This window comes from Neodiprion lecontei, chromosome 3 (genome assembly GCF_021901455.1).
Source record: "Neodiprion lecontei isolate iyNeoLeco1 chromosome 3, iyNeoLeco1.1, whole genome shotgun sequence".
In the NCBI taxonomy this organism is placed as follows: Eukaryota; Metazoa; Arthropoda; class Insecta; order Hymenoptera; family Diprionidae; genus Neodiprion; species Neodiprion lecontei.
In genome coordinates, this window is record NC_060262.1 from 4,974,775 (window position 1) to 4,988,089 (window position 13,315).

Here is a 13,315-nt window from a genome sequence, read left to right on the forward strand (position 1 = left end):
CATTCAAGCTCTCTCGAAAATCTTGTTTTCGAGTTATAACCAGTTGACAAAAAAAAAAAAAAACGCAAAGATGATTATTGCGATTTTCATGGTTTCGGACTCACTGCGGTAACTCAAAAACAGAAATTTATAGAGCTTTTAGGTAAAAATGAAAATGCAGCTTCAAATTTCAGTTACATTACGAAATCCGTTTTAATCATCTGTCACATTCTATTTCCGAAGTAGAGTATCCAAAATTTTTTTTTTTTTTCGTCACTTCTGAAATTTTTGGCGAACTGTAACTCGAGAAGGACAAATGATAGTGTTCAAACAAGATTTTAAATTTGATTCAAAGTTCGAGCATATTTTAAAAATTTCAGAAAAATCATATTTTCCATTCTGTCAATACAATAATAACTTTAATACTCGAAGTGAGACGAAATCGTCAGCACTTACATTGAAAAGGAGGAGTTAATGAAGGAAAATGACCATGAAAAAAACAAAAAAAAAAAAAATTCGGAGAAGAACAAAGCAAGTGCCCCAGCCTGGTGACTGGCGGTAAAATGTGAGTTATAAGTTATAGACCGAAGATTAACGACGTTATAGATTAACGTTCGGCAAGTTTTTACTCAGACTTTTTTTCCCCAGTATACTTGGCAGTGCACTATTTTCTCATTCTACATTCGCAAGTGAGAAAGTAGTTAAACAAAAAGCACACATTATTAGTCGTCTGGAGGATAACGGGCCGCGGGGGTAAACTTTCCACCAACAATGGAAGACGGCATCCCTCCACATCCACATACACAACTGCATATGTACGTATATGGGGCATTCCACGTCAAATTTCCAATCCATGAACCTCACCCCCTTCGATTTTGACAAGTTTTCAATAGGATGTTGAAATCTACTCAAATGGGTCAACAAATTTTTTTAGCCATCCATGAAATTTAAAAGAAAAAATAAAAATTAAAATCCAATTCCGAAAACACAATTTTTAGAAATCTGAAAAAATCCACACTGATCTCATGATTTAAAATATGATTTTTAAGCATAACACGATAATTGAATGTCAATATTTATTAAATTTTTCACTAGTTTTTTAGTTTTTTCATGTCGAAAAAGCAAATTTTTTTTTCTCTCTCTCTCTGTCCCCTGATTCAAATAGATTGCAGAATCACATTATTTTCATGCTTCTGTGATCTATTTCGATCGAAGAATAGAAAAAAAAATAAATAAATAAATAAAAAAAACTCCAATTCAGAAGTTAAAAAAAGTTAAAAACTTGCGAATAAAGTCGTAAATATAGAGATCCCATCATCGCATCATGTTTAAACATCATATTTCAAATCATAGAATCAGTGTGAATTTTTGCAGATTTTTAAAAATGGCGTTATCAGATAAGCTTTATCATTTTTCTTTTTTAAATTCCATTGGTGAGTAAAAAAATCTGAAGAAAATTCCGAGACCCTTTCGGATCGGTTGCGATATCATACCAAAAGATTATCAAAATCTAAGTGGGTGAGGAACATGGGTTGCAAATTTGATGTGGAATGCCCCATATTTTACGCCTATGTATATACATATATACATACATATATATATATATATATATATAAGTGTTGTATGTACGCCAATGCCGGGGTCAAATTTTCCTTCTTGACTTACAGCTTACGCCTCTATTGTTTCACGTTTACTCCTCCAGTTTGTACCTACTATTGTCTTTGCTACCATTAAGCGCGCAAGTTCCTCTTTGCTCCATCTTTCTTATTCCCGTTTCACCCCAGGGTTACACACACACACACACACACACATGCATGCAGAGAATTCTTCCACCCGACACCCGATTCCGCTCATTCCATTTTAATTTAAAGGGGCTTTTAACGTGGATTTTCGAAAATGCGTGAGCTTAATTTATCATGCTATTTGAGATGCTTGCAGATTTTGTGTTTTTTTATTCATCTCAGGGGTAATCAGGTTCATTCTCCAAAAATCACTAATATACCTAAACAATGACAGTTTTTGCCAGTTTTATTTTTGCACAACGAATTTTCATACAAATCTTCATTCCGTCGACTGGTTGTTGCATAGATTCTCGCACTTCAAAAGATTATGCTATTCGTCAACATTTGATATTTTGAATTTGAAAAATGAGCCCCGGAAAAACGTAAAATAGTTTAAGTAATGTTATCCTGTATTTTTTTACTAAAGGAAAATAACTGTAGCATGTATTCAATTCCAATGAATCGTAAAGCTCAGTTTGTTTGTAAATGAAGTTATCCACGAATCTCGTGAAATTGAATTTATATTTGACTCTTCAATTGGACCGGAAGAACGAATCGCATGAAACGAATACAATTTGTAGGTACGTAATGAACTGAGGATTTGAGGGGGATTATTAAATCAAATAAACGAGCTATTCACAACAAATGTGACATTGAATAAGAAAAGATGCTTTACGATTTCGAAACGTTTCTTGGACTATCATTCGGCGAATTATTTTGAACAAAAAATAATGGATTAGAAGTGCTTTTTTTTTCATAATTTCTTGATTAAATGAATCAGAATTCAATTTAGTTACCGAATTCAAACCTCACTAAATTTTCAATTTCTCTACCTAGAAGCTTTTTTTCACCGAACTGTAGACTTCAAAGATCCTTTTAAGAACGCTGCCAGGAAAAAGAAAAAAAAAACGACTTACTGATTCGCTCACCGTTCTGGCTGGGAGAGTGGAGGCTGGTTGAAGATGAGGAAGAGCCGCCGGCAGCCGTGCGTAAAGCTGGACCAACGTTTGCGAGGTCGGTGGATATTCTGCTTGTGAATTTGGCGTGAGAAGAGGCTGCGGCATAAGTTGAGGATGTTGCGGAAATCGAGGAGGAAGCCTCTGCCAGCCCGATATCGTCTTTAGTGACTCTTCGGTCCGGCGGCGATGCGACTGCAATTGAAAAAAGGAGAGGGAAACGTTATACACGCATCCAAGTATCGAGGCGATTTTTTTTTTTTTTTTTTTTTGTGAAAAAATAAACCATAAAGTGGTAATTTTATAATATAAAACCGTATACTGAGAAAAAATTTCATTTGTAACAGTAACTAGAAGAAATCAGTAAACCAGGTATCGTTAAAAAAAACTGTTTGAATATTGCTGGAATTACGAAACACACAATAATTCTCACTTTGTACCCAGAACTATATTTTTCGACTGTGGTAAAAAATGAAAATAGTTAAGAACCGAGCGGTAACCGGAATTAAAAATTATTGGAAGAGTAAAAACACACCCGATAGAGCAATTAAAACTTGGCCTTACAGTATTTTTCTCTTGCTCTTTATTTTACTGGGTATAAAAAAAATCTTCCGTTGTTTATTCTAACTCTATCGAAAAACCTGCTGATTAGATAGCGATCCTCGAGTGCAGTAGAGATACGTAATCTGGAGGCTCGATGAGCTTCGTTGCTTTCATTTCCGATAACGGTGTTAAGTAACTATTTTTGCCTTCAAATATGCTAGCCGACATTGCGTTTTGAAATATTGTTCCGTTACCTTTTCTGTTTGACACGTTACTTCCGTAAGATTACCATTTCAATGGTGAACATTTATGAAGAATCTAAAATATTTTTTTATCGTTTCGAATAAAGTTGAATAAAAATTCGCGTCAGGTGTTAAAACGAAACTTTCGACAATTCGAACTGCTCTGGATTTCGAATTTATTTTTAGACTTACGAGATTTGAGAGTTCGGTTAGTCAGAAATCAATCTTTTTGCCTTCATTTTATTTTAAGCTAGTCGCACTTTGACCATTCATTGAAGTCGTATTTTCGTAAGCTAAGAAGTTTGAAATAAAAATGAATACTTATACTTTAAACAAGAGCTCAGCTTTGAACGTTCTATTTCAAATACTTTCAAAATTACAAAAAATCTGGCATATTCGTTCGATTTCACTCTTCGATGACTCGTGTTGTTCAAAAGATTATTTTATATAATTCTATCAACACACTTCTTTTTCTTATCACGATGGTATTGATAAGTATATTAAAGTTATTCAATTTTAGAATATTGCACTGAATATTGATTTTGACTAAAAAATCAGAAAGTAAAAAAACCGTCTCTGTAAATTAGTGATAAATAATCTTATGCTAAAAATAATTCACCATCGAATGAAAAAAAAAAAAAAAACAAAACGAATTTACTATATTTTTCACAAGTCTAAAGATATTTTGAATTTTCAGAACATCAACATCTGACCTCTGACCTGTTTATAATTTTGGTATATTATTTCTCGCCTTTTGTCTTCAAGACGATCATCGTATCACACATTAATTAGTAACGTAAAAATCAGTTAAAGACGATAAACATGCCTCACAATCGATAGTAAAAATAAAAAAAAAAAAAAAAACCGTTGATCTTAAACTCACCAATTTGATTAACCATGTTATTAGAACTTTGACTCGTTGCACTGGTGGAATAAAGAACCACCCTGAAAAATTAGATTTTCAGCCTTTCAGATCGAATTCATACATGAGTTTGGTTGTATGGAAAAAATTGATCCGTGGCTTGACCAGCCAGCGCACAAGCCTATCTGATATTATGTCATAAAACAGAGTCGAGGACACAAGTGCATGAGAGAAAACACGGAGAAGCTTTGTTCATCGCTGTGTGATCAGCCATCCGCGACTTAATCCACAGGCTCAACGCGCGGCTTAAGCCTCTAAAGCGTTTTAACGGTGTGCTTAAAATTTTTTACGACCAATAACACAAGGTACACAGTTGATCTGCCCCGAATGATTTATCCCCGTTCCATATAAACGCTAGGACGACGTCGTTTTACGGCCAAGCTCGCCGATCTCCTTCCGATTTTTCATCTCTTTGTTCACGATTTCCGCTGCATTGTTTCATCTCGGCGTTATCATCTCCGATACATTGAATGAGAGCCTCTTACGCGACCAAAGCGGAAATCGATTCGAGCTGCCTGAAGCACGGGAGGTGAATAAACAGCTTTTACAGCACGCGTTCGCAAAACTTAGTGACTGTTAAATTTATCATCGCGAGTGTAAAAAGGTCTGCCAGAAATAACAAATTTTCCCTCCTTTTCTGACTGTCGTTTTAAATTTCCTCTCTTTTTTTTTCAAAACTACTATCTGAATCACCTCGTCAATAATTATTCATCCTTATCACGATTTAAAATTAATTTTTATTGAATTTTTATTCGCAGACTTCGAAACGAACGAGAAAGTTTTCCGCCGATGTTCGTCGATGCGAATAACACAATGCGAGTATCGAGTAGGATAGAATTTTCATCGCTTGGAACATGTGGCAACAAATCAACGGTCAATGTCAGATGTAAAAAAGCTCCGCTTTTTCGTCTGTCGCGTTTATTTTAGGACTTCATATTTTGTCGCCTCTTTGGACGCTTCTAATCCTCGATCTTCCGTTTTTATTTTCTTCCCCGTATCTTGTTTCGTTTTATTTTCTACTCCTTGTCCGTTGATCAAGAATTGCGACGTTTCGTCGGGGTTGAAGCTCGTGACGATGAAGAAGAAGAAGAAGAAGCTCATCCAATTTCAGTTCTCATCGCTTTTGTCGGGCGAGAAATATCCGCCCATACCGAACACCGCATCCTTAGCTTCAAGGCGACGAGGGGAGGATAAAAAGTTCAGTTTTCACCCCCTCGGTGAACATCAGACTACGACGATTCGTGTCGAATGTCGAAAAGAGGAGGGGAAGAATTGGTATCCAGTCGTGTCAGTCTTTCATTTTTATTATAACGCTGATCAACGAGAACTGTTGCTATTTTTTAAACGAATATATAATGAAGGTCTCAAAAGTTTCGCGCCAATTTTTATACGAAGAATAGAGTTGGAAACGCTTGCAAAATAAGATAAATATGAATTAAAGAGTGTGATTAGAATTTGAAAGGTCACAATTTAGAACTTTCGAACATGCTAGAATCTAATTGGTAGAATTTTAATACGCGAAAACTTAGATTATAGAAAAGTCAAAACATATTGTAAGTCAAGATATATAATCGAGAATTTCGAAGATTCTGTTTTTTTGATTCCTATACTGTTGATTAATTTCAGTTCTCTGTATATTTTGACTTTTCAAGTTCTAAAATTCTATGCCAAAATAGATTTTTCGATATTTTCAACATTTTATTGTTTAAAAATTCTACCTCTTGGCCATCCACCCATCAAACTCGTCAACAAACTTGTTCCAAAAAAAAAAAAAAAACATGTCTCACATAATGAAACAAAATCGTTTTTCAGACAAAAAAAAAAAAAACAAAAAAAACTGACGATCTGCATTACAAACATTAAACTCGCACCATTCAGTGACCAAAACTGTCAGTGTGGTTAAATAATATAACTGAAATACCGTCGCGAAGTGTTGAATAATAGTTCGCTATAAAAATTTGGTCCAAATTGTTGCTACAATTTCCAAAATATTCCGAATTCGAACAGTTTTTTTTTTTTTTTTTGATGTTGTTCTATCATTCCGAAGGGACAGGTTAGAACAACAGGCTGAAAAATAAATTTAAACTCAGTTCTGGATCCCTTCGATCCGCCGGCAAAGCGTGGGAAACAAAGCGGATCGCAGGTGAAAGCCGAATGGGCGAAATATACGGGGAGAACGGGAACCACGTTCCGAGAGTAATTAGCAACTAATGACAGGCAGCTATTGCTAGCCGAGTCTCACAAGTGAGGAAGTCTCGAAGGAGGCGAGGGGAGAGACGGTGGTTCCGACGGTGCGCACCATTGCCTCGGATGATTCGAATGGATTTACCCCCCGACGATATGTCTCTCTGTCTCTTCCCGAAAGACAAAGGGTCCCGCGTCACGCCTTTGACTTCACCCAATTAATATGCTCCGAAGCCCTGGTCCGCCTTATGCAGGTCACTGTTTGCGAATCGATTTCCACGATGCCGGGACCAAGGGATCCAAAAATAATAACCCGGACAAAAATAAGCCCAGAGAAAAATAATCCAACGCAAGAGTAACCCGGACAAAAATAATCCGAAAATGAAATAACCCAGGACAAAATTCACCCGAGACGAAAAAAATAAAAATAAATAAATAAATAAAAAAATAAATAACCCAAGCCAAAAATAAGCTAAGTAAAAATATTCCAGGGCAAACGTAATTCGAAGAAAAATATCCCAAGACAAAATTAACGCACACAAAAATAACCCGAACACAAATAAACTACGATAAAAATAATCCAAGAATAAAATAACTCAAGAAAAAAATAACTCGAGGCAAGAACAACCCAAGACAAAAATACGGTGAGCAAAAATATTCCAAGACAAGTTTTAACTTAAATAATAATTGCTCAAGGCAAAAATAACACACACACATATACAAAATAGCCCGTGACAAAAATATGACGTTCAAAATTTGATTGAGATTGATTTAATGTTTTGTGATATTTTTTTGTAGTCGGTTATTTTTGTCACGTGTTATTTTTCTACGGGTTACTTTTACACGGGTTATTAATGTCAGTCAATTTTCACAGAGATGATTATTCTCGAATTGAATATTTTTTTTTCCGTCAGATTAAACCCGATTTTCAAAAATATCGGACAAATTTATAACGCATCAGCGATTCTCAGGGTTTTCGTTTGTACAAGAAATTACAACACCGCATCAAACCAGCTGTCCAGTTATTTTTCCTTTCAAGCTCACAATAATTTTCCTCACTTGTTAAAACTTGAAGCGATTCAAAGATGAAAACCATTTTCTCCTCTAACCATTTCGAGATTCGGAGTAAACATTGACGATTCATTTTCAAACAACGACGATATCGGAAAATTGAACGAATCAATAACACAGGTACCTGCGTATAATCTTATGAAAAAGACATGTTTAATTTTTTTCCAATTAACTTGATGAATTTACGACCCTATAATATCTACCTTATGCACCGCGTAGAATTTTCCCTAGGGATGATAGACGGGTGGAAAGAGTAATTAGCTGATTGCTTTAGCGGTGGGCAAAGGTTCGATGTATTTTACTGTTCAAATCTGAGTCTGCAGCCGACATATAACACAAACATCTATTATTGTACATGTAATAGCCTGCGTGTACTGTATATATTCAACATGCAAACTGTCTTTGGGTTTTGACGCGGACCGTTGCAGAGCCGTTTCGAATCCCCTGGAGACCCTTTGGGGCCGAAGCTTTTCAGAGGGATCAAAAGTAGAGAGAACTCGATTCCGGTTCGGAAGGATTTTCCGCTCTCCCTGAAATTCGCCGAAAGGAAATACAATATATAAAGAAAACGATAGAGTTAAAACGGCGATTTTTCAAGTTTATTTCGTTTTTTTTCTTTTTTTTTTTTTCTTTTTTCTTTTCTTCCACTCTCCGCGAAATGAAATTCGAAATGATTCGTTTATGCGGGCGATTTTGTGGTGTTCTCATAATCTTCCCAGTTTCTTTGACGTTTCTTAGAAACGCAAGTACGTATATATTTAACAAAGAGAAACAAGATTCCGAAATGAAATTAGATGTGATGTAAAGCTCGTGTAATTATACCGCAAGAATTTACAACGTGGGTTGTATACGAGGATGAATTAAAAAAAAAAAATACAAAAAAAGATTTCTTCTTCGTTCTACAGGATTGAGTATTACATCTTATACGTGTAATATATAACTGTGATATTTGTCGTCGAAGTTGAAAATGAGGTGGCGGGAGGGGGTTTAATCAAGAGCCAAGTTTGAAAGCTCCGCACGCCTTCGGCATGTTAAACGAATCGTCGGGATATCCGGTAAGCCTGGAATTTTTTACGACGCGCAATTTGTCGAGTATCACTTGTAAAAGAGGCGAACCAGGAAACGCGGATAGAATCAAAGGATGTAATATTGGTGAATCCGCACACTTTTACACTCCATCGGGAATCACAAATAATACGATTACGCAATCCGTGGTTAATGATTTTCCATATCAGTTTTCGCATGTTTGCCAGTAAACCCGTGATGTGCAAAATTTCAGATATGACGTCGTATTTATATACTTGTATACACATAATCTACGGTTATATTGTGCGATAATATTCAAGCATGAGAGGCGTTTATCACAGTTCAACAATTTTCAGTTACTCGACTCTCTAATCAGCGCAAGCACACCGAAACTCTATAATAGATATCGACCGAGTGTGTTATAATTATCATTACACCAACCTCCGCGATACGATATATCGCGTTTATTATGACACCGTTGTTACGAAACAACCCCCTGATTACTTTTCTCATCAGATTATTTTTTATCGATGCCGAATACGGCTTGATCTATGTTGAAAATCTCATCTACGTATCGTCGATCGGAATTCAGATCTTGGCACACGATTTTTTAGAAGGTCAAAACGGTGCGGAAGGACCAAAGCGAACGAAAACAGATCGGGAAAACGGTGTTTTCAACGATCATTTTCATCGTCATGAAAATCGAAGAGTCCGTCGGTCTGTCCGACAAACTTACGCGTGGATCTCGAAAACGGTCGAGTGAAAAATCTGCAGCTGATGGAACTTGGTAGTCAAATGAACATGTTTTGGAAGAAAAATTTGAGAAATAAATTTCTACGAAACAAAAAATTTTTAAACTCTAAATATAAGTTGAAAAATAAATACATAATCTGGGAAAAACGTTATCGTATATTTACTAAAAGTAGTAAGGAGGATTTTCGATCGAAACCAACACATTTCTTATATCACCAAAGGTGGTGAAAAGTAAAATGAGTTGGAATACAAATTTCAAAATGATTTCGCAGAAGTTTGATTTCTATTTGCTGAAAATATTTCATCGATTTGACAATTTTAGCAATGTCGCCATTTTTCATTTTTCAAAATTTTCTAATCCTGCACGTTTCAATTTTGTTAAAATTCAACGTTTTCATTGAATAATGTTGTATGTATGCGAATATAAGATTATCGAACTCTGAAATTTAATGCGGATTCCAATTTTGCCATTCCACTACGGCAACGATTAACAGTTTGTAATTTCATTGCAATTTCACACTTGATCAAATTTGTCAATTTCCTAGTTGATGATTTACCGAATTCGCAATGAGTTCAAGATTTTTCGGTACTGTCGAAATAAGAACTTGCGACTAATTCAGTTTTAAAATGTCTGAACTTTCTATTTTGGACTCTAGTCAAAACTTCGTAATTTATGAGTTTGCCTAAATTTTCGTCTATACGAATCTTTCAACACTGAATTATGCACATATTTGACAGTTTTCAGGATCACTACTTTTTTTTTTTTTTTTTGACAATTTTCAGTTAATTTTCAAAATATCAGTTTCGTCCGAAAAAAAATAAAAAAAAAAAAAATAAAAAAAGGATTCGAAGTCGAAAAATTCATTTCAGAATCTCACAATCTTCATCGTCAGAAGTTAAATTGACCCGCATAAAATAACGTACATCCTTGCAAATTTTCGCGTGCCCGAAACATCCCCTCGCGCTTCTTGTCCCCAACGTATTTCGCAATCAGTTGCTTCTCCTTCAGGAGACAGCGTGCTACAAGGTGGGTAGACATATAACGGGAACGGAGAATCCCTTGGGGTCAAGTGATATTCCCGAAAGAAAAGTGTGCGAGAGAGAGAGAGAGAGAGAGAAAAAGGTTGAACAGAAATAAGAAGAAAAAAAAAAAAAAGGATTGAAAAAAGGGAAAATTTGCTATCTTCCAACGGGCTTAATTTTCCCCCTTTCCTACTTTCACTTCTTCATCGCCATCCTCTTACTCTTGCTTTATTTTCTCCTAGTACAATCCCTGCGCGATTCCAGTCCCGACGATCTTCGATTTTCCCGGCACTCTGGACGGAGGATACAAAAAAAAAAAAAGAAAAATGTAAAACGGAAGAAAAAAGAACAGGTGGAAACTCACCAGGGAACACAATACGAGAGCGGTATTGTAACGATATTTTTTTCCAGTCTCTTTTTTTATAGTCTTGCGGCGGCTGGTGATATTTTTGTATTCGTCGGGTGAAAAAAAAAAAAAAAAATTCAAACCTCAACTATCTCGTTAATTTTTCATACTACAATAATTCCAATTAATCCAGCCGTTTAAGGTTGAATAAATTTTTGTCATTGATTCCAGGAATTTTTATACGCTCGAGATGAACGTACGATATTTTTAAAAAGTCAATTCGGTTCGGTTTTTTCACATCTGTTAAACTTAAAAAAAAATTTTGATCAAAGTCGTTGGTCGTTGAAAAATCGAATTGCGCAGCGAGAACTGCGAGGAAGAATCGTTGGATTTACCTGTCAAGTAATGGCTGTTTTTATAAGTACGAAAAAGAAGAGCAAGAGGATGAATAAAAAGTGATGAAATAGCGATTCGATATCAGGGAGTACCAGACAATAAATCGCGAAGTGAATAACGCGGAAGATTTGATTCACGCGCGCGTTCGCTTCGCCGCTTCTTTTTTTTTTTTTTTTTCTCTCTCGCAAAAAGTTCGCCGTTAGGTTTGAGTATACTTTTCTCTACCAAAGCTCAAGATTCAAGTCTCGTCATTGCGAAACGATAAAAGACTCAAGTGCGTCCCGCTAACGAGGGGAAAATAAAATCAACCTAGGGGCGTTAAAATCCGTTATGGTTTGTTGGATTTTTCAGCGAAAAAAGTTCAAGTCCGCTGTACTGGAAGATCGGGAAACGATTTTCGCAGCGAAGTCGGTGGGAAAAATAAACCGCGATAAAAACGAGTGGAATTCTTTGATCCTGGCGCAGAGCCGGGATAAAAGGTCGTCGACGAAGGTCGTCGTCGTTATACGACAAGTATCGTTGCCGACCTCGATTCCTTGTATCGTCGTTGGTAATCCTGACACTCCATGGCACTAAAATACCGGAGGTGTATGTGACGAAGAAAGAGAGAGAGAGAGAGAGAGAGCGAGGAAAGGGGGGAGAAAGAGCTTGCAGACAGTCACTCGCGGGGGAAATAGTCGGGACAGGCCATAAAGCGATTTCATCCCAGGTTCCGAGATTGAAGTTATGGCCGAGTCTCACCGATCTCGAAGCCTCGACGTGTCTGCTAAAACATCGTCCCAGGTTTTCTACATATTCGAGAAATAGCGAAAGATAACCCGCCTCGATTCGCGGATTTAGATGTTGATACGTGGGGAAAATTTTTAAGGTAGAAATATCGAGCTTTTTTTGTTTTAATATCGTTTAAGAATCGTACGATCAGAAGTATATTTTTCCTATCCGCGGAAAGCAGAGACATTGAACAATCAAACTTTGATGTATTCACAATTCAGTCGTTACTTGATATCGAGTTTACATAACCCGGAGAAGCTGTAAGAGGTCAAAGTTTTTGAATGAACAATTTTAATCATGGAATAAAACTGATCTCATTGGAATGAGTTATTGTTTTTCAACAGTATGGAAATGTTTACGAACGTTGCGTGGAAAAAGAAAAAAAAATAAATAAAAGAAAAATTTCGAGTCAAACGGTATTGAATTATTCCCTAGAATCAAAGAATTATTTTGTTCTAATCGTAGATGAATAAAAATGTAGAGTTCTGAATAACAGAAGCCTATAAATTTTGCATTTCTCAACGTTTTAACGATTCTGTAATTTAAATTTCGGCGTTCATTTTTGCCCACAATTTAACACGAAATATTTTCAAGCCCTTACAAAATCGATTAAGTAACAGAACAGAACCAACGGTTCAAAATCTAAGAATTCTTATTTTTGATCTCGATTTGTGGATTTAATGTCTTGTCCACAGTCGCAGTCCGTTTGAATCCCAAATACTCAAAGAAGGCACAAGGCACGGATGCAAAAATTTTGAAACTGAAAACCCAGCGAGCAAATAAATGAGTAAATAAAAAATGATCGTAGCTCAGATTCGCGTCGAGCTTAAAAGCATCGGGATGAAACGTACAAAACTCCGTAAATTAACGTGCATGCAAAAACACGGACTAATTCCCCCAGGGATCTTGGCTGATCCTTCTTGGTAGGAGCCGAGAAGTAATCGTCGCCTTTCGACTCTGCGTTGCATGATTTGCCAGCCGAGGTGAATGTAATTATTATTCTTAAGCTTCGGCTTATCGTTAAGCGGAAATTCATGTGTTTTACCGGGTACCCGCAGCTATAATTCCCACGCTAACAGGTGAATAAAAGAAAACTAAAACTCGATGAAACAAGCGGCTTTAAACCGGCCATGAGCCATCCCTTGAACTTCGCGTTCTCACGCTGCGGGTTGCAAGTTCATGAAGAAAAAAAGGAATAATATTCAATTCGAATTTCGAACTACAGATTCAGATTCGTAATTAACGATTTTAAAGCATTTGGGTACCGTGTCAGACGAAAATATAACGATTTAAAATTTTTTTTTTAACCAGTAAAATGGATC

The 13,315-nt window shown here is 36.2% G+C and overlaps 1 protein-coding gene across 10 annotated transcripts in view; it reads right to left on the reverse strand.

The window, feature by feature from the left end:
* Positions 1-13,315, reverse strand: part of LOC107224614 (calcium/calmodulin-dependent 3',5'-cyclic nucleotide phosphodiesterase 1) — a 172,830-nt gene that overhangs the window by 21,489 nt on the left and 138,026 nt on the right. For 9 of the 10 annotated variants that reach the window (XM_046733481.1, XM_046733479.1, XM_046733482.1 and 6 more), the window contains one exon: positions 2,678-2,911. In XM_046733481.1, the coding sequence (XP_046589437.1) occupies positions 2,678-2,911 (234 nt within the window). The remainder of the gene's footprint in view (positions 1-2,677; positions 2,912-13,315) is intronic. The other variant, XM_015664735.2, reaches the window with a different exon arrangement.